Source organism: Lissotriton vulgaris, chromosome 1_1 (assembly GCF_964263255.1).
Source record: "Lissotriton vulgaris chromosome 1_1, aLisVul1.2, whole genome shotgun sequence".
In the NCBI taxonomy this organism is placed as follows: domain Eukaryota; kingdom Metazoa; phylum Chordata; class Amphibia; order Caudata; family Salamandridae; genus Lissotriton; species Lissotriton vulgaris.
Window position 1 is genome coordinate 314,143,984 of NC_141685.1, and position 25,965 is coordinate 314,169,948.

General features: G+C 45.7%; 1 protein-coding gene across 1 annotated transcript in view; it reads right to left on the reverse strand.

The window, feature by feature from the left end:
- The window catches only part of LOC147747108 (vitamin D3 hydroxylase-associated protein-like), a 458,139-nt gene that overhangs the window by 154,316 nt on the left and 277,858 nt on the right, over positions 1-25,965 (reverse strand). The window contains exon 9 of the mRNA XM_086952359.1: positions 9,277-9,374. Within this exon, the coding sequence (XP_086808485.1) occupies positions 9,277-9,374 (98 nt within the window). The remainder of the gene's footprint in view (positions 1-9,276; positions 9,375-25,965) is intronic.

A 25,965-nucleotide genomic window follows, 5' to 3' on the forward strand; every position in this document is an offset into this window, starting at 1 on the left:
GAGCTGAGTGTTGTTCCCTCCCTTCTGACTGTGTGCAGACATGCACACTGAGAGGCTCTGAACTGGTGCAGAGACCTGAGGCCTGGCTGGGAGGTGGAGGAAGGAGGACTAGAGCGTAAAGAGGATTGGTCCTCTGACTCTGGAGAAGGGTGCAGAGAATTCGCCTCCGAAAAGAGCACTGCAGTGAAGGGAAGAGCCCCGGTCAGCAATTCCTGAAGCACGCAGATGTGAGTGCTGCTCCCCTTCACCGTCCTCATACCAGCGTGCACACAGTCCTGAGGGCTTGGGAGGCCAGCGCCTTGGCCGAGGCACCCTGCTGGGGAGAAGTGACACAGGACGCCAAACAGAGAAGGTGTAGAGAGTGTACTCCTTTATGGAAGGTATGTATCTGTGTATTCTATATTCTAGAATTGTTAAGGTGCATTTTTCATCTTCACTGTACTGTCTTCAGTTTACTGCCCTGCTATTGTTGTGTCCTGTCGTGGGTCCTTCATGTGGAATAAATCCTATTTCCAACATAAACTTCTCTTGTATTCTTACTTTGGAAATAACCTTGGATTTCACTTCCTACTTTATTGGCGACGAGGATGGGATTTCACTTTCTACAGAAGGGCACATTTGGCTCCTGGTTCGGGAAGCATGCTTCTGGACAAGAATACGGAGTGCCAGGAGAATAGAGAGGCCCCTTCCTACAACAGAGGAGTAGGGCCCGGACGCTCACTGTGGCACCACAGGGAGGAAGCTTTTCCCTCCCCCTGCCCTAATCTGTTAGCTCACTTGCCCCCGGAAGCCCTGAATCTTGCATAGGCCTTGATGGCCCGAGGGTCCCACGTGGACCTTCCCCGGTTAGAGCCCGCCATCCTGCAGAGTCCTGGCCACTCTTGACAGCCCTGATCCACCTACAACAAACACAGTTTGCTCTTCAGGCGATCAAAAAGGCATGCTGTAAGTTTCCAAGTCACTGCATGAGCTGACGACAGGGGCACGTTTCGCCGCCAGGCCTGGATAGAGGACATTCAGCACTGGTGAAGGGGTGACAGGATCTGGCCTTTCTGTGTGCGCCCATTAGACTCTGGTGGATACTGAGATATAGCTTGGTTACTGAGAGAGCGTACACCCCCTTAAGTCAAGTACCTAGCAACCAGCTCGCATTTATTCTCCCTGCAAGAACAGTGCTTGGGTTGCCACTTGGCCCTTCCCCGACATGGCCACTGGCAAAACCAAGAAAGAACGCTCCTTCAAAGACCGCTTCCTCAAGTCTAATACAGGCAGCACAGACATAATGACGTCCACACTTGGATGGGCTTCGAACTTGGAGAGTGGGGGAGTGGAGGCACCTGTGACATGCGCCTTTCTAGAGACATTGTTTGCCTTCCTGAAAGAGGACCTTCACAATGTGAAGAAAGAGCTGGCTCAAGAAATCCGGGAGATATGAAGAGACCGGGATTCGGTAGGAGATAGGGTGGACACATTGGAAATGCAAACGTCTGCTAGGAACGAAGAATCCATCACCTGCAGCAAGAGGTACTCCACCTGCAAGACTAGCAGCTAGATCTCCAGGCGCACGCAGAGGACCTGGAAAACCCCTCCTGGTGAAACAACATCCGCATTCGGGCTATACCTTGGCGGGCATGGGGGATTTAGGAATCTTCCACAGTGGTCTCTCCTACGAGATATTGGACACAACCTGGGCAGGGTTGCGGCATGGGTCTTGCTGACATCTCACACCTTCACCATTGGGTCTTCCACCCAGGACTATTGTAATTGTTCACTCACTTTGTTGTTTTTTTGTTGTTGAACTATTTGGGGTTTAAACATTACTCCTCCTCGCACACCACCTCTCCTCCTTACTGCATATACTCTACTTTGGAATTAGGATATAGAATCACAGAAGTCAGACTCTCCATAGATTGCCTACAATTAAAACTCCTTAGTAAACGTAGGCAGGAGCACAGCGTAGAGACCACACCTCTCACATGACCACCCTACATAAAATTATCACATTGAATGTGAAAGGCCTCAATAATAATGTCAAAAGGTGGGCCATTCTTTTGTACCTGGAAAACACAGATGCACACATCTGCCTGCCAAGGACAGTCACCTGGTGTCCAACGATATAGCTATATTGGGTACAAGGGCGTTTCCTCAGCAGCTATTTTCGTCCCATACCAATAAGACTACGGGTGGCAATTCTTGTGTCCTCTCAGTTCCAGGGCAAACTAGGCCCGAAGCGAGCTGAGATAAAGGGTAGACTCCTGGCACACACTTTCACACTAGGTCTCCACACCTTCACGGTAGGCACAGTTTATGCACCAAACGAGGCCCAGGAGAAGTTCCTTCAAAGAGTTGTCCTGGATTTATCGAAAGGACACTGATAATTGGGGGAGACCTCTATTTGGTTTTTGATATTTAGCTGGATAGGTAAGGCCATAGGAGTGGGCAGACTGGGTCACTTTCCACAGGGGGGACAGAAATACCTTGCTGAGGTGGGGCTGACAGACTTATGGAAAACTCACCACCCAACAGATAGGGAGTATACTTTTTATTTGCACCCCCATAAAACATATGTCAGACTTGACTATCTCCTCACCACTCACTCATTAACTCAGCAGACGCACCAGGTAGAGATTCTCCCTTGCCCAATATCCAATCACTCTGAAGTATATATGTCAGTGGCCCGCACTGGCCCGCACTACATGCTGCATGTGGAGGCTCAAGAGGACCATGCTCCAACATCTAGTGGTTTACAGTGGATGACGAAGGCAATAGCTGACTACCTAGATATCGATGACACTCCAGACACCCCAATTGAAACCCTATGAGACGCCTTGAGGGCGGTGATTGTGGGGGAATTTATAGCAATCGCCTCCTTTGACAACAGGATCAGGCAGGAAAAACGGGAGTAACTCTCTGCTGAGGTGAGGGAGTTAGAACGCATCCATCTATGGACAGGTGCCCCTCGAACTTGGCGGCAGCTGAAGGTGACACAAACCCAATTGACAGGATTAGATATGGACAGGGCAGACTACAGTGCATTGCTTCTCCGACATTCCTTTTATAACGTAGGAGATAGGGGTGGGAGACTGCTGGCGAACAGACTAATAGCACAAAGGCACACTTCATCTATAACCGCCATTCTAGACCGCACCGGTCAGGAACAGAAGACTGATCAGGACATTGCAGACGCCTTCTGGCAGTATTACGCAGCCTTATACGAGGCACAACAACTCCCAGTATCTAGTTCGACCCAATATTTGTGTGGAGTTGAGACAGCTATCCTGTCGCCCATGCAGGCAGAAGCCCTGGATGCTCTGATGAAGCTGGTGGAAGTGATCTAGGTGATCTCCAAATTAAAATCACTTAAATCCCCAGGCCCGGATGGCTTGTCTTCCCTCTTTTGCAAAACTTTCTGCCATATATTAGCTCCGATACTGGTGCGGGTCTATAATGCCACTGGGACCGCCACACCCATGCCGCATTTTATGTTGGAGGTGCTTGTCACCGTCATACCGAAACAGGGTAAGGATAAACAACAGAACAATCACCCAATCTTCCTCCTCAACGTGGATCTTAAAGTGTTTACCTAGATACTAGCGCAGCAACTTTCCCCTTGTCTTCCAGGACTTATAGACCCAAATCACTAAGGTTTTGTGCTGGGGCGTCAATGCTCTAACAACACCATACGTCTGTTACACATCATAGACCAGGCTGAGAGATTTGAGACGGAAAGCCTAATTCGTTCTATAGACGCTGAGAAGGCATTTGACAGAGTGCACTGGCCTTATCTCACAGCGACTATGCAACACTTTGGACTGCCTGCACGATTTACTAACTGGGTCCTCAACAGTTATACCAACCCCACTGCTTCTATTTGCGTCAATGGCCTTACCTCAAAATCCTTCCCTATTCAACAAGGAACGAAACAAGGCTATCCCCTCTCGCCGCTTCTGGGCCATAGGTTTTATTAACCTATGGCCCAGAAGGTGTGTGACAACCCAGCGGTTTCCGGAGTGCTATTTAGTGGTGAGGAACATACAATCAGTCTGTAAGCAAACAACGTAATAGCCACCTTAGAAAACCCCAGAGACTCTTCCCTTATGACTTTCAACAGGCTTCTGGGCTCAAAATTAATATCCACAAATCTCAGCCACTTGACTTATCCCTTATCCAATGCTCTAGAATTCCTCAAACATACTTACACTCTTCAATGGGCACAAGACTCACATCTAGCATTCAAACTACAGGGCACTGCTGCAACATATTTGTGACTGTCTACGCAGGTGGAGACCGCAATGCCTCTCTTGGCTGGGTCGTATAGCGACGGTCAAAATGACAATTTTACCAAAGATCATATTCCTATTTCTGGCCCTCCCACTTGCCCCCTTCTGGGGTCTTGCACTCTATGCAAAGTTATTTAGAACGCTTCATTTGGTGGGTCAAAAGACCTAGACTCAATAGGGAACTAGGTTACAGGCCCCAGAAGAGGGAGGTCTGGGGATCCCAAATCTAAAAGCCTATTATTGGGCAGTACAAATGCGTCCCTTAGTGGAATTGTATCCCTTAGTGGAATGGTCAAGGCAGGAATCAGAGAAGTATTGTCTGCTCATGTATAGATCACTTGCCAGACAGCCGTTGTGGGGCATCCCCTTTCTCAATAAGTCAGACAGGCAGCGCAATTTATACCTATCAAAGGTTACAAACTCTGCACTATCGGCTTGGGACAGGGTGGCTACAACTCGCGGACTCATGACATTCCCTTTTCCCATCATGCCAATTGCATATAACCCTGTGTTCACTCCCAGACTCGACTTTAAAGTATTCGACCAATGGACAAAAGTAGGCCGGCGATCGATCAGGCACTTCTTTGACACAGGGGGTCCACTGACGTTCACAGACTTTTACATACAACAGAACCTCGTAGAATCGGAACGATACCATTACCAACAAATCTGACACTGGGCCATGCACCCTAAAATCCAGGAAAATGCACAAAGAGCACTTACACCATTAAAGAAGTGGTTACTTATGCAGGCATGGCCCGTGACGGGCGTGCCACCGGGGGATGATGTGGGGCAGGGGAGGGGCAGAGTGGGGGATTGTTAAATGCGGGAAACGGACAATTTAAGATAAGTACCGGGAAAAAAAAAAAATTGTGGCGCGCGCTGCATCCCATTTGGCGATGCAGCGCGCAGAACGAAATTCTTTTTTTTTCGGCACTTACCTTAAATCATCTGTTTCCCGCATTTTACAACCCCCTACCATGCCCCTCCCTCGCCCCACGTCACCGCCCGGTTGCACGCCCGTTACGGGCCGTGCTTGTACTTATGAAGAATACTGACTCACGGCTAACGTCAGACCTCTATGGCTTCCTTAGACGTACCCCCGGGACGGACAAATCTCTTGAGCAACTCAGATGGGAGGGTGCACTGGGAAGAACACTATCGTAGAATGAATGGCCTGACATATATTACAGGGCTCGACACATGGCTCGTAGTGTTGCAATCATTGAAACAACAATGAAAATGTTATGTTATGTTATGTTTTACACATTTTTATAGCGCACAGCTGCCCCAGTAAAGGGGCGTCCTGGGGCTTTGAACAGGCAAATGAACACATAACACCACACCAACTGCAGGACCAAAGCATGAAAGGGAGATAGACTAAAAAACATTAGGGAACAAGAAGTTTTAATGGCCCTCCTAAATGCGAGCAGGTCGTCAAGTGCACAGATGTGGGACGGAAGAGAGTTCCAGAGCTTAGCAACCATAACCCGGAAGGACCGACCTCCAGCTCTGCACAGCTTGAACCGAGGCACTACCACCAGATTTTGACAGGCAGATCTCAGGGAGCGAGAAGGAACATAGGGAGTGAGAAGATTCTCAAGAATCTGAGGAGAGGACAACTTGAGGATCTTAAAGGAAAGACAGAGAGTTTTAAAGTCCATCCTTTGCGCCATAGGCAGCCAGTGAAGAGACCGAATAGTTGCACTCACAGAGCAAAACCTCGGTAGCCCCACAAGGGCTCTGGCCGCAGCGTTCTGAACGCGCTGCATCTAGGCGATTTCCGCCTGGTTTGCCCCTAACAGGAGCGAACTGGCGTAATCGAGCCGAGACAGAATAGTGGCCTGGATGATCAACTGCCTAGTAGCGGCGTCAAAGAACTTCAAAATGGGTCTCAGTCCTCGAAGGATCCCGAAGCAAGTAGCTGCAACTTTTTTTGTATGGACACAGAAACTAAGGGCAGACTCTAACCAAACCCCTAAGTTTTTTACCTCCGATACCGGAGTCGGCGTAACACCTAACTCTGGAGGCCACCACTCATCACTCCACATGTTGCTATGCTTACCAACAACCAGTATCTCAGTCTTCTTAGCATTCAGCTGAAGACAGTTGGCTGTCATCCAGCCGGCCACCACCAGGAGACCCGCTCTGAACTTGGGGGCATCAAGGTCGGACTTTCCACTCAGAACAACCGCCAGCTGCGTATCGTCAGCGTAGGAGACGATGGTCATATCCCACTGCTTGGCGACCGCAGCCAGCGGGTGTACATAAAGATTGAAAAGTGTGGGACTTAATGCCGACCCTTGCGGTACACCCAGTTCTAACGGATAGGATTTGGACTCAAAAGGTGGAGTGGCGACCCGGAATGAACGATCTATCAAGAAAGACTGGAACCATTTTAGTGCCAGGCCAGAGACACCAGCTTCACTTAGACGTTGCAGCAGTATCGAATGGCTACCTACTGGTACCATACCCCTCCAAGCCTCCACAGGGGCAACACAGCTAGAACCCCTCACTGTTGGAGAGCATGTGACTCGATGAGAACCCTCACTCATCTACTCTGGGAATGTCCTCTATTTTCAAATTACTGGTCGCAAGTGTTAGGCGACATAGATACCCACTTCGATACCTAACTCCCTCACTTCCCGGCCTGCGCTTTGTTGAGGCTACCAAACCCCCCTCATTTTTCCACTCCGATCAAGAAGGGGACGACACATTGCATTAGTGTTGGGGGTGGCCCATCAAAATATATTATCACGCTGGGGGACAGCTACATAGCCTACTTTTCAGGGTTGTCTTCACAGGGTATGGAGGATACTAGGCATGAAGAGAATATATCTCTCAATTACTAACTTTGGGGCTTCCTTTCAGGATCTCTGGAAACCCTCCTTGTCAATTTTATCCTCTGAGTTCAGAGAGCTCATGTGCCCAAGGTATTTGCGACTATTGCCCCTGACAAAACCGCCGTACACAACACCACAAGGAGAAGAACCACACTAGAGAGCAAGGGACATTTAAGTCAATCGAAGTAGGTCAGGAATTTGAACTAGAACGTAGGCAGCAGAGTGTTATGCAATGGCGAGTGGGAGAGGGATGGATGGGGGGATGGGCTTGTGCTATTTTTCTTAACCTATACTATTGCATCCTAGGTAGCCCAATTGTTATGACTCACAGCCAGACTCGCAGTTTGCATTGTATTGTGAAATGTTTGGTTAATGTAAAATCAATAAAGATATTTAAAACATAAAAACATGGTTTATCTGGATTCAGATATTACCTAGAAGACTATTGTCTGGGTCACATCAAGAATGGACTATTCTGACCTTCTGTACCTTGTCCTTCCACTTTTACGTATTCATAGATTCCAGGGGCCTCGTTTATGATAAATGACGCATCGCTGCGTGAAAGCAGCGATGCATCACTTCTCAGTGCGCACTCCTTGCGTCATGATTGATGCATCATATTTATAATATGACGCATCATGTCGCAAGGAGTTACAGATACGTCAGTATTTCTGACGTATCTTTAGGCGCAAAAGTGAGGCATTGCTGGAGTGTGTCACAAAAGTGAGGCAACTCCAGCAATGTGTACTTTCACATGGGCAAGTCCCATGTTGTTAGTGCCCGTGTCAGACTTACTCCTGTCATGAAGCAGGCGTAAGATTTTGACGCATTAGCGACCAAGAAATGGCGCAGTGAAATCTTATAGATTTCACTGCGTCACTTCCATGACCCTTTCTTGCGTCAAAACTCCCTCCTTGCTTAAATTATACCTGGCGCAGGTATAATGTGGCGCAGGGGTTTACAAAGTGACGCATCTACCTAGATGAATCACTTTGTAAATATGGCACAACAAGGCGCATTTTTTACACCACTGGTGCGTCACAAAAAGTGACGCACCGGCGGCGTAAAAGTGACGCACGGCCTCATAAATGAGGCCCCCAGATTGTCTAGAATCCAGCAGCAAGACTGATTTTGACAATCCCTAGTCATCAATCAGTCCCATCACATTTGAAACATTTGCACTGGTTACCAGTCTCTAAGCGCACTAAGTTCAAAGCATCAGTGTGTGCCTACAGGGCTTTCTGCCAGAAAGGTCCAGACTATATTAGGGATAAGCTTAAGCCACATCAACAATCCATATCTTTTAGATCCGACTGCTATTACAGGTCTCCAAAACACGCAAGGCCAAATCTGGTGGCAGATCCTTTGCCTATCTTGCCGCTAAGCATTGGAATGAATGTCCGTTGTTTTGAGGGGACGTGGCCCACATTATCCTTTCAAGAAGGCAATTAAAGACTTCTCTTTTCAATTAGTTCCCAATTGATTATCGCTCCTAGGAGCAAGGGGTATTTTCCTGCTTATAAATGGTTTATTATATTTCTCATCCTTATAGTGTCAGGTGATATTAGTTTTTAAGGTATTCTGAAGTACAACTGGCCCTGGACAATGAGTTTGGAGTCAATGTGACTGCCATCTATCCATCCTGCATGCCTTACCACTAACCTGCAATTGTCCTGATTCGCTGCTCCTCCTGGCCACCTCAGCAATGCGAGAAGTCAATCCTGTAGAAGCACTGTTTTTGAATGAGAGGCATGACATTGTCATTCTCTCTTCCTGGTAGGAGACAAATAATCTCCTCTCATCTTGCAGTAGTTGCCTGTTTGGGCTGTAAGAGTCTCTCCACTGCAGATCACGCTGCTCGCCACCTAGGGATTTTGTTGACTCCTTTGGGTTCTGTAGCACTACCAAGCTTATCCAGCCATTTTGCATTTACCATCAAATATCCATCGCTCTGCCACGCCACCTATGGCATAAAAATCTCGAAATTCTAGATAACATCAAGGTTTTTTCCTTTTAATGTATAGACAGTTACAATTCTAATCCTTGCCCATAAGTGGTCACAAAAATTTCGCATATGGCACAATACATAGAGGCCTGCCACCACAGTAAAAAGCAATCAGAGCACAGTCAAGTTTAAAGTGCTATATACTTACAATGCATCCAATAAACTACTGGCACCATCTGCAAATAGTCCTCTCGTGTAAATTTCAGTTGACATGTAGCCAACTCGGGGAGGAGTGAATTGTATAAGCTGTAAGACAAAAAAGGAATCATAACTATAACAATAATTATTGTAATACTTCTCATCACATTAGAATAATAGTAGTATTAGTACGTAATAAAACAATACACATATGACATTCTTGATTATTAATTTGAAGGAAGGGCTTGGTCAAATTATTAAACACTTATGCTGAGAGGTCAAACCTCAATATGAATGAAAAATCCTCCACATAAACCCTGGTATTCATGGCACAAAGCAGTAGGCTATTTCCTCAGAGCAATGTGAATAACAAATTTAAGCTGCACAAAAACAATAATAGCCTCAGTTAATAAAACTGTAAAATTCCACAGCAAGCCAGTTACAAAGAGTACACTGTAATATTTAAAACAAGGACAAAACATCAACATTGAACAAGGTATCAGGAGATGTTAGAAACGGGACCCTGGCTGGCCAAGGCTCACGCCAAGGTCAGTCAGGGATCACCATTTTTAAGTCAGGGCAAGGGAGTCACACACCAAGGTAACCCCTGCTCACCCTCTAGGTAACGTGGCGCGAGCAGCAAGGCTAAACTTGGAGGCAGTATGAGTTAAGTATTTGCGCACGCACCCCAGCAACAACACCCAAGGCCCACCACAAAGGAAACTCCACACAAGGTTATATATAAAAAATAGCCTTTGTATCATAATAAAAAACACATTAGATAACACACAAACTTTACCATGTGCCAGAGGCACGGGCAGAATTTACAAGGGAATTATGTACAGGACAGGGCCACATGGACCACTGTCAGGGGTAGGCACTTGTTAGAAATAATACTTGTAGGTATACACTTAGCACATACAAATAAAATGATTAGCACCAAAATAGTACATGTAGCACATAACCAGTAATCACTGGAAAAGAGTAAATACCTCCTACGCAACCCTAAAACACTGTAGGAAATCACGCAGGGAACTAGGACCTTATCATCAGGACCTAAGGAAGGAATACCAACACCTAAGCAGTTCACTCTTAGCAAAGGGAAGGAAACCTAAACATAAAATGGGACATCAACAATCCTCTATGCAGGTCAGCAAAAGGGGATAAACATAAAGTGGGACATCAACAATTGCACATGAGGTATTAAACACATTCAGAGGTGCAGGTTAGAACATTTGCGCAAGAATCACATAGCAAAGAAATCACAATGCGCAGGGTGCACATAGCACAACACTCGAAATGTCCCTCAGGCCAACTGGCCTCGAAAGGGGCGGAATGCCCTGAGTCTCAATGTCAGGGGGTCTGCGCAGGCAGCACAGAACACAAAGCCTAAACGTAGCAACTGTCCACTAAGTGCTGGACAGTTGTGAATCAGAACTGGGCAAACGTTGGAGCCAGGTGGGCTCAAGAACAAAGGTGAACAAGGAGCCTCTCAGGGGCTCGCAAAGCAAATGCGCAATTTAGAGCTTCAGCGCTCTCAAAATAATGAATTGCCCCAGAGCCTCTCTCAGGGCTCTAAATCGATGTGGGCGATGAGCCTCGCTGGGCTCGCAGAATGAATCTGGCTGTGAGCCTCTCTGGGCTCAAAGAACAACTATGGGGCCAAGGAGCCTCTTTGGCTCGGAAATCGACAGGCCGCCTGAGCCTCGCAAGGCTCGGAAAAATAGAAATGCCCCCGGATCGTTGGAGTCCCTCACGGGGGACTCAGAAGCAGATCATGCCCCCAGAGCCTCCGGCGGCTCTACTCACTTGGGCCGCTCTCAGGCCCAGCCCGCACACGGAAGGGGAGGGGCGGGCACCGACAATGTGCCCCGACGCCCTCCTCCCTTCACTCGCTCGCTCTCCCCACCGAGCACTCACCGGGTCTCCTGGCGGCAGCAGCGCGGGGCTCCTCTCCTCACTCGGGAGCCTCAGAGGACGCGGCAGGCTGCTTCCTGCTTCTCAGGCGGGCAGCCAATCATGGCGCGAGTCACCCGGCGAGCCTCCGGCAGCTGTCACCAATCACAGCGCGGCTCTCCGGGTGACGTCAGCGGCTGCACTCTCTCGGTCCCGGGGCTGTGGCGGTGATCTCCTGGGCAAACGAGGGGTGGGCTCCCTCGATAATGAAGTCACGACCACGGGGCAATGCCGGGTGGGCTCCAGCCTCGAAATTAAATATAAAGCGAGGTGGGCACTCGCTCGAACGAAAATCGGCAAAAAAACAACGGGCAGATGCCGGGTGGGCACCGGCTGTACAACAAGCGCTCCCCAGCGCTCGGGGACAAGGCACAGCGCTCTCAAGCGCCAAGGGAAGCGCGCTCAGCGCTCAAAGGAAATAAAGCGCGCCTAGCGCTATAAATCAAAATAAGAGCGCTTCCAGGCACAGCAAAGCTCCAGCAAGGTCTGGAGGCAGGCAGAGGGGCAAGGCAGGGCCAGAGCCAGCACACTGGGTCTCCAGGCAGGGAGACAGTCCAAGTGGCGGTCCTCCTGGCCCCAGCAGCAGCAACAGCCCCCTCTGGCAGGATCCTGGAAGAGAACCAAAGACAAATTGTATGGGGACACAGCCCCTTCTTATACAGTAAATTCCCTTTGTCTCAGGGTGCAGGGTGGGGGAAAACCAGTCGCAGCTGGCTTTGAAGTACTCTGTTTACCTCAACCACCCTCTCTATTCACTGGCAGGGCTAGGGACATCAGTCGCACTACAGGGGGTGGAGCCAGCATTGTGTGGGGAAAGTCCAGGCCCATCAGAGACCAGGTGCACTCCTCCCAAGCCATCAACATGCTAATCTCACACTCACCACCGGGCAGACCCATCCAGCCTTCCTGGAGCCAGGCTCACCAGCCAGCTCCAGCCAATCACACTGCAGGCATATTTTACATTAATATGCCAAGTCCTAGAAATGGCATTTCTACACATGACACACACATGCCACATACACCATTGCGAAGCATTCATTCCCACGAACTCGCACATACCAAATTCGAGCATGAACTCCCCACGCATCAGGAACTACCAGGGACACAGACATTCCCCATGCATCCCTATGGGAGAGCAGGCCAGCCTAACTACATGCACGCACTTTACTCTGGGACACAGAGAAAAAGTGCGCACAGACCAGAAAATCATCCACACAGATCACAGATCGAAAGCAAAAAGATTAGGGGTGAACCTGCCTTAAGGGCCAAGTCCAACAGGAGATATGATGCTCTAAAGGCAAAAAGGGTTATTCAGAGTTTGGCAGATGGCAGGACATCTGTCATAAACAGGAGACATCAAGTGCTCTGTATTTAGAATGTATAAGTGGTAAGGGACATCCACCTTAATTTCTAACATTTAAGTAGCCACCAAAATGTCACAAAACATGCACATAAGCAATGGGGTTACCAAGATCAAAGGTTGTTCATGTTCTTTAGCATATGGAGCCAATAGAAATCACCTTTGTGCCAGCAATAAAGACAAGAAAAGGTTACCTGCAAACTGTTGACCCTCAGTGAGAACCAGAGTCCAGGGGCAGTGCCAGTTACCATTCCAGTTAGTTCAATCAAAGGGTTCCAGCCTTTCTGACTTTTCCAGGGAACTCCAGAAATGGGGGGACAATCCTCTCTGACTGTACTTCATTTTAAAGGAGTCCTATTTCCTTCAGATGGTAAATATGATCTTCCTCGTCACAATTATGGGTCAAAGATAACTTTTAGGTTTCAGGTCACAGATTAGCGGTGATGTGTGGCTCAACCACTCAGTTGTCTAGGACTACAGCAAGGTCCACAGTGACCACTGATCTGATGATCCTTCTCCCAACATGCTCTACTTCAACTTTTTCTGTTCCTGAAGCTAATGGAAGCTAACTGTTTTGACCCTTGAGAACACTTCAAAGAATGGGTAAGAGCAGAAGCTGGTCCTAGGTCTCCTTCCTTCTCATGGAATTCAGTAAGCAGCAAGCCTACGTTCTCTTCTGGTGTCTCTCAAGTGCAGTTGCAGATGAGGGGAGGTGTCTGAAAGGTTTTGGAAAGTAGATGCAATTGTTGACATATGCTGGACCAGTGTTACATAGTGCATTGAAAGTGTGAGTGAGGAGTCTGAATTGTGCTAATTTGTGAATGGAGTGTCAGTGTAGCATGGTGTGATGTATGGCCGGACAGGAAACGAAAACCAGTGCTTGCATCCACTTGGCCGTCCCCGTGGGGGGGGGGGGGGGGTTGCTATTGAGAACCTCCAGCCTTCCTTTGCACCACTGACGCTTTTGTTACAGGAGGCTGATATTGCAGCAGTGCTGCATAACTGGCCCTCAGTAAGAAAAAAAGGAGGGGCGGGGCTTAGAGTTCCCTTTAGAATTTTTTTTAACAATATCTCTCGCAGAGGCGGGGCAGCTTTGCTGCCACACCCACGTGAGACCTAAATAGCCCACACAGGCCAGAAAAAAGCTCCCACCCTACCAGCTCACCAGTAAATATCCCAGTGCCTGCTATGGCCAGTCAACCCCTCTTGTGATGTGAGTGCAGTGTGTGAGCTTGTGAGTGATTCTGATTTATTACTGGTCTGTAGCCTTGTAGTGAGTTTTTTGTTGATCCCGGCATTGAGTGTGTACCCGTAGTGAAGCTTGCTTGTGACCAGGGCTTGCATGATAGTTTTCCAGGAGCTGATTGGGAACCATTTGAAATTGTCCTCAGAATCCTCAGGGTATGAAAGCATGAAGGAAAGAAGACATTGACTTCGATTGTCATGATGCATCTGCAGTTAATGATGATTTTAAGGCTCTTGGTGTGGGCCAGGGGGAGTTGGCCTAAATTATTTATTTAGCTGAAGTAATGGTAATAATGATTCATGTTTAAGAAATGCAATAAACTGTGCAAAAATTGTCTTAATGAAGCTTCTTTCTAGAAGTGGCTATGTAGTCTACCAAAGAGTGCCCCTTGCTGCCGGACTATACAAATTGCAGTCATTATTCTATATAACTTAGATTGGCAGTCATCTATTTATCTCTAGTGGATCAGAATCTGGAGTTCACAGCACATGGCCCATATACAACATATCTCTTTCCATTGATACAAAACTCTAGAGACTGCCACTTCCCATGGTTTTCTTTTTTGTACTCTACTCTAATTAACCAGGGAGAGTATTAAAGATACCTTGGATTTGTGGAAATTAAACAAAGGTCTTTATTCATCAAATTCAATCACGGATTTGTGTCATTTTGGTCATGAAACATCTGCAGTCTAATCTGTGCTACTTCTACAATTATTCTACTCTTATCACGCACTGCATGCCCAGTCCATGGAAAAAAGTGTTGTTACAGATCTTTAAGTTTGCAGATTTTTAGGTTACACCCAAGAGTGTGTGTATGCCCTGTCTATGAAATCTTTTGTAAACAACAAAAATAAAAACAGGATTACCATTACTTATCATTGGTTGTCACTCTCATTTCATTGCTTCTCCTTGGTCAGTGCCTCTTGCTACCACTTTCTCTTCTTGTCTTCCTGCATTCAGTCACTCATGGACCAAGTACAGCTCCCTCTCTGTGGCCAGTTTCCTTCTATGGCCGGTGGCTTGCACAGGTACTATTTTTTATTTTTTACAATAGTAGCCCATAAGATTGCATGTGTTTACAGGCCCTCTGTTTCCCTTTCCACCCTCCGAGTCATTTTCAGCTTCTTCACCATGTTATTCTTTTCGGTGGGATCGGTACTCTCCACTTAACAGTTGCACCGATGTTTGCCTGCTCCATTGCTCTGGCAATAACGGGATTCCTGCATTGTAGCATGTTTTATGGGTATAATTAATATATTTAAAAATTACGGAACCCTCCTGCAGAATGTGATGAGAGGCCCATCAGTCTCCTGTACCTAATATATTTTCATTGACCTTGGGCTGGATGGACCCCCTTAAAGAGTTGGGGACCCCTGGAGGGTTGGGTGTCCCCCTGCATCACAGGTACTGCAGGGGCTTCTGGTACAATTTCCTGTTTATTGCTGCAATGTGTTATCTTTTTTGATTGTTACTACATTCTGGAACAGGTACCAGATGTTAACCATGGTTTATTTTCTTGAGGAAAAATAAGTGTTTCTAATTTCTGACAATAGCAAAGTGCGATTCCATGCAGGGGCATTGGAGAACCTACATTTCTGGGGGGGGACAAGGACAGCCTTTTGGACTTTCCAGTGCCCATATATAAATCGGTCATTGTCTGAGAGACGTACGTTAAATTAAACAAAAACTATTGCATAGTTTTGCAGTGAAAATTTGATGAAGGCAGGAGTGAAGTCATAGTTTGCAAGTATGTTTTAATTGTTATTTACATTCACAAAGTCATTAGACCAAAATGGGAAAAAACACATGTTTTTGAATCTTACATCTTCATGCACCAAGCAAAAAAGGTGGGAATAGGAAGAATAATCAGAAATCTCCTAGTCACAAACCTCAAACTGCAACCGGACTAATATTGGAGTGTATTTGAGACAGACTGCAGGAACACACAGAGCAGAGAAATGTTCACTTTCTCAAAAGACATATCTATAATAGTAATGTGAAATCCAACCTTACCAGTAAAATGGATTTATAATTGCCATTCCAAAGATATAAAACATGACACAGCCACTCCTTTGTAACCAGAATGTACAGCTTAAAATACTGTATTAAGGAATTCCCTATGTTATTCTATGGGAGGAGAAGGCCTCATAGTAGTGAAAGATGAATGCAGGTGTTTTTCACTACAAGGTCATGCAAAACTTAAAAGTACATATCCTACCTTTTAGTAACATAGCACCCTGCCCTATGGGCTACCTAGGGGTAGCTTAGGTGTGATAAAAGGGGTGTTTAAGGCTTGGGAAGGGGTTTTTAACACCAAATCGAGATAGCTCACACACAGGCTCTGTATTGGCATTGCTAAGACATGTTTAATGGGCTACTTTTGCAGGTGGCACAATCAGTGCTGCAGGCCCATTAGTAGCATTTAATATACATGCCTTGGGTATATGGTATACCATGGTACAAGGTACTAAAAATTAAATAAAGATATGCCAGTTGTATATACACCAATGTTACCATTTTTAGGGGAGAAGCACATGCATGTTAGCATTGGTCAGTAGTGGGAAAGTGCTCAGAGTCCTAAGGCCAACAAAAAGAGTCAGCAAAAGGAGGAGGTAACATGAATTTTTTTTGGGGCAAGACCATCCTAAGGCTGGCAGGTCTACAAGTATGGTATAGGATTCTGTGTATCTGTTTGAGTATTGAAGTCAAGTTCAAGTTCAAGTTCAAAAGCTTTTATTCGATTTGTACATACAAATCATACAAGCAAAACACAATTAAAATATTAAAAATCACGAATAATCTTTCCTGGAAAAGGGGAAAAAAGCTGAAGTGCAGCAAGTAGAAAATAAACATGCCTCTATAGGTCGACATGATCTTATAAGATACACGACATTCTTACATGGACTACCTAGGAGTCAGTAGAAATTACTTACTAGGCCTTTACTGGGAACTGTATATTAAAAATTGTTAAATAATCATTCAATACTGTGGAACACTATATAAATACCGTAATACAGACATTGATATAAAATTCAAGGAGAAGTAAAACATATATATACAGACAGGGATAATAACATTAATTTCATCATAAATAAACCCTGGCAGCTGTATAACACAAGTACAGACAGGTCAGTGAACAATTTTTTAAAATACAATACTTTTCCTGGCAGCTGTACATTTTAAAATAAAAGTAGCCAAGAAGAAACAAATCTCCTCGTTCACTAGTAAGGATAAAATTATCAATGCTGTTTGTGTGGTACAGATGTTGTATTTGATAAAAATTGGTTTAAGGTATTTAAGCCTAAAATACTGGTAAAATTTACAAAAAAGTAAAAAATGGCAACTACTCTGACGCGAAGTACCGTCACACGGACAAGGTGTGTTTGAACTAGTCTTTGTGTTTGGAAAAGCAACCAAGTGGTGTACAATACCCAATCTGACCCGTGTTAAAACATACTGGTGAGAAGGGCGGGTCACAAACACAAGATAGGATTGCAATCCAGGAGCTAAATTTAAATCTTTGTAGAATTTCAAAGTAGCAAGATTTCCAACAGCTTTGTCTCGCTCAGCCTTACGAAATTTAAGGAACGTTATCTTAATTTCTTTTTTTGTAATAGATACAACCTTTTCCGGCTCACGGAACACATTAATGTTAAACAAAAGTAGATACCAATGGTGGATGTATCTTAACCATAATACCCGTGTGGAATGATCCAAGCCTATACAATCAAGGATAATATCCTGAGTGAATCGAGTCTCCGACTTAGCCCAAATAGATCGCCACAATAAAAGTGGCCGAACTGCTGCTAAGTCAGAGATGTACTCGATCCCAACTTCATCATGGATCAACTGTATGGAGGCGGAGGGAGGAACGCATAATAGCCTCCTTAAGAACTTGTTTTCCTCCTTCTGCAAGAGAATACCCTCACAGTGACCCCACACCCCTGCCCCATACAGAGCAGAGGAAACACAACATACATTATATATGTTCATCATATCATAGATACTTCGTGAGCCAAGTTTAGAGGCAAAACGAAAAATGCTACTGGTGGACCGTAACATTTTTATTTTTACGGCATCAAATTCCGCATTCCAGGACCCACTGTTACTATATGTTATTCCCAAATAACAAAAAGATTTAACAGAGGTCAGCTTTTCCTTATCTAGGAAGAAAGTATGTTTTACCTGCTTGGCTGCCTGACCACATGACATTACATATGTCTTAGTTTTATTCACACGAAGCTGCCTAGCTTGTATAAACTGCGTGAAATTATCAATAAGGCGCTGTAGGCCCAACTGTGTTCGAGATAAAAGAACAGCGTCATCCGCATAGAGTAACAGCGGAACAGGTTTACCGCCAATCAGGGGGGCATCTGCTAAAATGTTGGTCAGGGATCGGTCTACACCATTAATAAAAAGGGAAAATAAAAGCGGGGCTAAAACACAACCCTGACGAATGCCCCGAGACACTTTAAAGAACGGGGTACATTCGCCAAGGGTGCCATAGCGGACTTTACATGAGAGTTTTTCGTATAGTCTGGCTAAAAAATACACTATTTCCCTTGGTGCCCCTGCATCAAGCAGAACCTCCCAAAGAATACTATGGTTAACCAAATCAAATGCGCTGCTCAAATCAGCAAAACATAAAAAGAGGTTGCCACTTTTGGCCACAGTATATTTACTGATTAAAAGGTCCAGGTTTACGCATTGGTCCAGTGTACCCAGACCTTTGCGGAAACCATATTGGACTTTAGTTAAGATGTTAAAATCAGTTGCCCAGTCTTCTAGCCTCTTTAGCAAAATCCTGCTCATCACCTTTACAGAGGCATCCAATAGTGAAATTGGGCGATAATTAGAAGCCTCTGACTTATCGCCCTTCTTATGTAAAGGGATGATAATCGATTGACCCCAGGTAGAAGGGAATTCATTTTCAGCCGCACAATTAAAAATCCTTGTCAAAATGGGAGCCCATAACGCTGTTTCATCTTTATATAAATCCAGCGGGACCCCATCGGGGCCAGGTGCCTTGCCTCCTTTACTCAAAGAAATTGCTTCCTGACATTCTTCCAATGTTATAGCCAACGAAAGGGGCAACCATGGATTTGTATCTGGTGGTGGTAACTCAGATGTTGGCCCTTCAGGGTTAAATATTTTCGAGAAATGATTAACCCAGTCGCTACATGCCACATATGAGGTCAGTTCTGGAACATTTTCTCTACTGAGAAACGGACTATTTATCGTTTCCCAATAGAGTTTGCTGTTTTTAGTCTCAGCAGCCTCCCTCAGCTTGTCCCACGCCTCAGACTGTAAAACCCTTTTCCTTTTATTAATGGCTAATTTATAACTAGCCCTGAGGTGTTGTATCACAGTCTTAACGCGTGGTTTGGTGCCTAGCGCTTTCTTTAGGTTGCGGAGGGCGACAATACATGTCTTGTCAAACCACCCCTGCTTTTGACTGCTATTGGCTGACGGGGACTTAGTGAAGATACCCTCAATAGTGATATTCAAAGATACAAAACATTCTATTAAATAGCCAGAATCACTGTCATCATCCAGACAATAACTAATTTGATTCTTGCATTGGGTGACAACCTCCTTCTGCTTAACTTTGGAATTTGTACTGGTCCATTTAACCCTAAGGCCCTTTGGTCTAGTAGGCACTATATCGGTTGTACATTTACCACCTGAAGCTGTTGAGGTGCCATGGCCCAAAAGGGTAACCCTTAAGCTGTTATGGTCACTGAGACTTTCCTCATTCACATATAAATCAGTGTAGTCTCCACTGCTAGACAACAAGATATGATCAATAAATGAACCTGCATCTCTGCCCGTGAATGTAGGACAAGTTATTGCCCGGTTGTTGACATTGCAGTTTAACAGGGTCATATCTAGCATGGCTAGCATATTGTTTAGGGTGGAACCATAACTACAGTGTTGAAAATGAGGGGAATCCTCCTTCCCCCCCTGATCTCTCCAATGACTATTTAATGCTACATCAAAGCCACAGATATTCCCGTTAGATAGATGGCAAGGCTGCAAGTTAAAATCCCCAGCCCATACCACCTCAGCCTTTCTTTTCGAGATATCTAAAGCTTTAATGATTTCCTTTTCTAAAGGCAGTAAAATATCCCCCCTGGTGGCATCAAAAATGTTGTTATAAAAGTTAACAATAACTAAGTCAATGTTCTTTCTGCATTCCACCCTTATAACTTGGCTGTGTGTCCCCACGGTTGTACTATATTTAACCGTACAGTCACACAGCTTAGTTGACACTAACAATAAAAGGCCTCCCTTAGCCCTGCCCGAGCTGGATTTGGTTGCACTGAGACAAAAAGATACATACCCTTCAATATTAATAGGGCCTGGGCACCAAGTTTCCTGTAGTAAAATTAAATCAAAACCCTCGCCCAAAAAGCTGGTCCAGAAGGGTGTACCCAATTTACTAGCAAGACCGGCAATATTCCAGGAAATAAGGGAAATTCCTGCTGGTTTCCCAGCATTACCTGCAACAGATAGCTCCTGCTGGTTTACTGGTGATAATGAAGCAGGACCCTCTTCCCGGAAGATGGTAACCGGACTTAGGCTGGGGCTAGCACTAGTTGTACATATATCCAGGCTACCCTGATTGCCTATGAGCTGGGAAGATCTTAATGAAGACAGTTCAATAGAATCGTAAGGTATGACTGGGGGCTTGGCAGAGGGAAAGGAATACTCCTTCTCAGAATTAGGGTTATTAAGATCCGATGCTTCTAGTGAGCTGAGTCAGTCTACCTCATCTAGCACGGCATATCTATTTGGGTGGGCGAATTGTGAGGACATAGGGTCTTGAGAGTGGGGCGGGTCCTGCCACGTTTGTTGCCAAGAATATTTATCCAATTGAGGTGGCTGAAAAGATTGCGGCCATTGGTAAACTGGCTGGGGTAAAGGTGGCGGGAAGTGAAAAGGGTGTTGCCAGTGGGCTTTTGCTTGATGCATAGGAAAAAGCGGGGCATTTGGGGGCTGCTGCTGTAAATTAACATGATGTGGAAAAAAAGGGGGCGGATAAGGTGGTTGCAACCAAGATTTAGCAGGTTGCTGTGGAAAATATCCAGGTCCACTATTGCTTTGAAAAGTGGGACAGGGGGTGTTAGGTCGTACGGGCTTTGATAGAAAATAAGACAGGGGAAGTGGGTTAATTTGGGTCGCAGGACCACTATTGGGTGCATTACACACGTAACTTGCTGCCCCTACATCCCTAAAATTGACAGTTATTACGTCCCCTACTATTGATTTATTGCTTCTGCCCACCCAATCCCCTCTACGTACGGTAAGGATTTCACCGTTCATGTTGTTAGGTAGGGGTTTATGTAGATGGAGCCATTGAGCACATTTGTTCCTAAGCTCGGTAAACGATTCTTTTACTCCCTCCTTTAATGGGGGAACCGCCGTCAACACGACTACAAACGGGGAAACCTCTGGTGGTAGGTTTATGGACCTAAAACGTGTCTGCTTTGGTTTGGGCACTTCAGGTTTGTTTATAATAGGAGGTGCAGAAGTTGAGTTAGGTTTCCCTGCTACTTCTTTAGCTTGAATAGTGGGGGTAGCAGTATTAGTAACAACAGAAAGTTGGGTCGCCTGGACAGGAGTATTCCCTTTTGTAATGTGGACAGTCATTGGTTGAGCGGGAATATTCCCTGTTTGCGGCTTTGGGGGTATAACTGGGTTCCCATGGACTGCAGTACCTTGAGCCATATTTGATACACCTTTGGGGGCCTGAGTACTCGTTGGACATTCAGTGGTTGATTCCAGGGTCCCTTGAGACTGGACAGACACTTGTACCTGCTTTTTTTGTGGCCATTTAGATTGTATTAAAGAAGTAAGCCTATCCACTTTAGAAATTAAGGGCTTAATTTGAGCTGCTAAAGTGGCTTCTAGGTCTAGTTTTAAGTCTATTACCATGTTTTGCACCCAGCACGGGATACCTGATGTCAATTGTGGGGTAGGGGAGATCAAATTATGATTCCTTGCTTTACTTTTACCCTTCAATGTGGCCTTATGGGGTTTAGGAGCCCTTCCCCGTGGAGCAATGGGTACAGAAACTGTATCCACAACCTTATGCCCACTCAGACTCGGCTCCACTTTGTCAGGTGACTGACAAGTTTCGAGATCTGGCGTAACCTCCAGGTCTTCAAAAGACGGGTCCGAGTCTGATGGGGCAACCGATAGATCTACAGTATTCGGTACAGTCGAAACATGATTAGTGGACATAGTTATAGGTAATGAACAATTATTCACAATCTGCGGAACAGGAGATTTAGCCTTTGCCAAAGGGCCCAGGGATGAACGCCTAGCGTTAGCGAGGTCCATAGAGACTCTTTTTTCCAATAAAACAATACTTTGATCAATAGTCTCATGTACGCGTGAAATAAAAAGATCAATAGGACCAGTCACCTGGGCTACCGCCGTAGCTTTTTTCGCGCAACTTCGAGTTCTGTTGAGTATTGAAGTCAGTCGGAACCCTTTTGGAATGCTCTTTTTTAGCTGGGCACAAGATAAAGAACAAGAATAGTTTCTCAAACAACTGAAGTTTATTGCCTGCATTCCTGTGGCTAGAAGGTGGAGAAACCCTTAAGCATTGCAAAGTATATGACACAATACAGAAACTGTTGTTGTCTAATCTATGAGAAGCGAACTCGCAGATGGATGATATGAGTGTAGAGTGCACTCAAACCGCATTATCATGCACATAAATTTAAGAAGCCCTATGAGATAAATGTGCCATAACAATTAGCCTTGTGTAGGATGCTCACAAAAATGAGATGTACAGAGTACTTGTGGAAGAGAGATGTTTACCAATGTATAAAAGCCTGCTGTGAGAGACATATATGAGATGCTCACAGAAGATAGGTATAGTGAAATATGCAGAATGAGTTGTGTGGCAAAGCTCATATAGAAGCTGTTAGTGACGAACACCAGAAACATGGTGTTGTTGTGTGATGCTTACAAACGAATACATGGGGTGGAAGGTCACAAATGAATAGTGCGTGGGATGCACTAAAGCACAAAACACGTTAAACAGGAAGTTCAAGAAAACTGTCAAATGCCCAAAACTGGCAAATAGGTCTCGTGCTAGGAGTATTTGAGCCAAAATATTGAACATTTAATTTAAACAATGATTGAAAGTGTGGAGGCCTTCCTCAACTCTATGATGTTATATTTACAAGTGGCATTTGGAAAGTTGCATATTAACAGTGAAGTAATCTTAGAGGAATAGTTATTGCTACATAGGAAAAAGTCATAAGGGCAGAACATCTTGGATACGGGTGTTAATGCTCCAGAAGATGAGCCAGGGCTGTCCAACACCCATGACTCTACTTCTGAGTATCTTCAAGAGGATTCCGAAGCCCCCTTGCTGGAATAATCTAGTCCCTCAGGGAATCGTTCTAGTGACAAAGAGGGAAGCCCTAGAGGTTGGACCTCCTTTATTCCTGTGGGAGGGTACAAAGGATTCAAGTCCTCCTCGGTTATTTCAACCTCCTCTGACACTTCAATATGGACCTCTATCTCTAGCAAGAGGGGGGATTCTCTAGAAAGGGAATAATATCTGCTCAAAGAAACCCTAGAAGTCCAGAGTGCTAGAAAGAATTGGGGATTAGAACCCCATGGTGGCAGCACTAGTGAATCTAGAGTTAGGGAACACTCCATTGTCAATTTGTTATGATGCCTTTCGGTTTGAAAAATGCTCCTGCCACATTTCATAGGCTGGGAAATAAAGTCTGGAAGCATATAAGTGCAGCATATCTAGATGATACACATATCTTTAGCTCCACCTGGGGCCATCATCTGGTCTACCTCAGAAATGTACTTGAGGTCTTGCAGAAGGCATGCCTCACAATCAAGTTGGGCCAAATAGGACAGAACAAGGTTGCGTGCTTGGGCCACCTTGTAGGTGGAGACCAAGTTCAACCATTGGACCGCAAAATTCATACCATCATGGACTGGATTTATCCCACTACCCAGACTCAGGTCAGAGCTTTCATGGGCCTGACTGGGTACTACGTACAATTCTTTAAAGGTTACGGGTCCATAGTGACACACCTTAATGATCTCATCTCCAAAAGAATGCCTAAAGTTCAGTGGACAGATAGCTGCCCGAAGGCATTTGATGACCTGAAGCAAGCCATGCACTCTGCTCCAATTCTTCAAAGTTGTGACTACTCCAAGCCATTCATTGTCCAGACGGCTGCTTCTGAGATAGGGGTATGTGTGGTATGTCACAGAGTAATACAGAGGGCCAGGATCAAACAGTATATTTTATAAGCAGAAGGCTGACCCCCACGGAAAAGCGTTGGTCAGCTATAGAGAGGGAGGCATTTGCTGTGATACGGACCTTGAAGAAATTGAGGCCATACCTGTTTGGTACTCATTTCTTTGTTCAGACAGACCATAAACCCCTCTTATGGCTTAAACAGATGAAGGGTGAAAACCCCAAACTTTTGAGGTGGTCCATTTCCTTACAGGGCTGGACTTTTAATTGAAACATAGCCCTGGAAGTAACCATTTCAACCCAGATGGACTTTCTAGATATTTCAACTTAGAAAATAAAGACTCACCTGGGCAAGGTTACTCTCATGTCCTTACGTGTGTGTTGGGGGGATCTGCCTTCATGGTTTCCCCCACTTTTTGATTGCTATCAGTGTGTTTTGACTGTAGTCTGCTGGGATCCTGCTATTCATGGCCCCAGCAACTATGATCTCTCCCTTAAATTGGCTCTGCTAAGTACTTTGGTGCATCCACAATTGGGGTACCCTTATATTTCCCTAGTATATGGCACTAAGGTACCCTGGGCATAGGTACAGGAGAGGTCTCCCATGGGCTGCAGCATGTATTCTGCCATTGCAGCCTGTGTGAGATGGTGCTTGCACCTCTCACAACAGGTATTATCCTGATTATCTTAGGTCACTGCACTTAAAACCTATACGTCACCCTTATGGTAGGCAGTGTGCTTGGTTACAAGTATGAGGGTGCCCTTCATGAGCAGGATACCTCTACAAACCCAGAGTCGGTTCTCCAGGCTTCTTAATTGAGGTCAGCCATTTTATGGTATACAGTGGACACCAGTCATTACAAGATGTCTGGCTATATAATGGCTGCCCCAAACCTGGTAATGTTTGGTATATACATGATGGGATCATACCCCACTACTGTATCCAGTACTGAAGTGTGACCCCATGTACTGTGGAACACCTTAGAGGACCTCACTGTTCGCCCGGTAACAGCCTTTCAGGGTCTGCTAGCAAGCTAGTGCTGTTGCCAACCACAGATACGATTCTGCCCTCCTTCTGCTGAGACTGAGCAGGGGAATGTAGAACAAAATGTTTCCTGTCACAGGGAGGTGTCACCACCTCTTAGACATAACTTAGTGTATTGGGCAGGGGCGGGGGTGCCTTTCAGCACCACCAAACTGCTTTGAAGGGCACATTTAGTGCCCTCCTTGTATTCTCCAGTTTGAGCCAGTTCAGGAACCGTTGGTTTCCACTCAGGTGCAAAACTGGACAAATGACAAAAAAGTGTCCTCTCATCTGCTCAGCCCCTCCTCTGGAAGGGACCCCAAGTCCTTCCAACCATTTCCCTAGGGTACTTGATGGCTCTTCGACCGTCTGGACACACAGACTTTGTTAGACTTCGACTGGAACCAAAACTACATCAAGGAAGACTGCTGCTGCTCCTGATCTCACTGTTCTTTAAGTCTTCTGCGTTGTCTGTGGGTATGCTTCTCCCAGGTTCTCCAGAAGGCCTGAGGGCATCAAGGACATCCAAAGTAATCTCCCTTGGACTGAAGGACTCTCTCCTGTGCTTCTGCAGTCACCACAATGAAGCTGACCTGTCTGCAGCTCCTGTCGTCTTATGGACTTCCCGAGGCCAAGCAACACAAGTGGTGATTCTGCAGCTTCCTAGAGGCTTGACCTGGCTTCTCTTCAATTTTGTGGACAGTGATCTGCCTGAGGTCCTCTTGCAACTTCTGTGCCTTTGGCCCGTGGGTCACCTAGATGGTCTTTCTTTGCTTCAGTGGGCTTCCCTGCTGGGTCTAGGCCTACTCTGACTCTCTTGCACTTGGTGAGTCTCTTGGACCTTGTTGGTCCCAACATTTTGCTT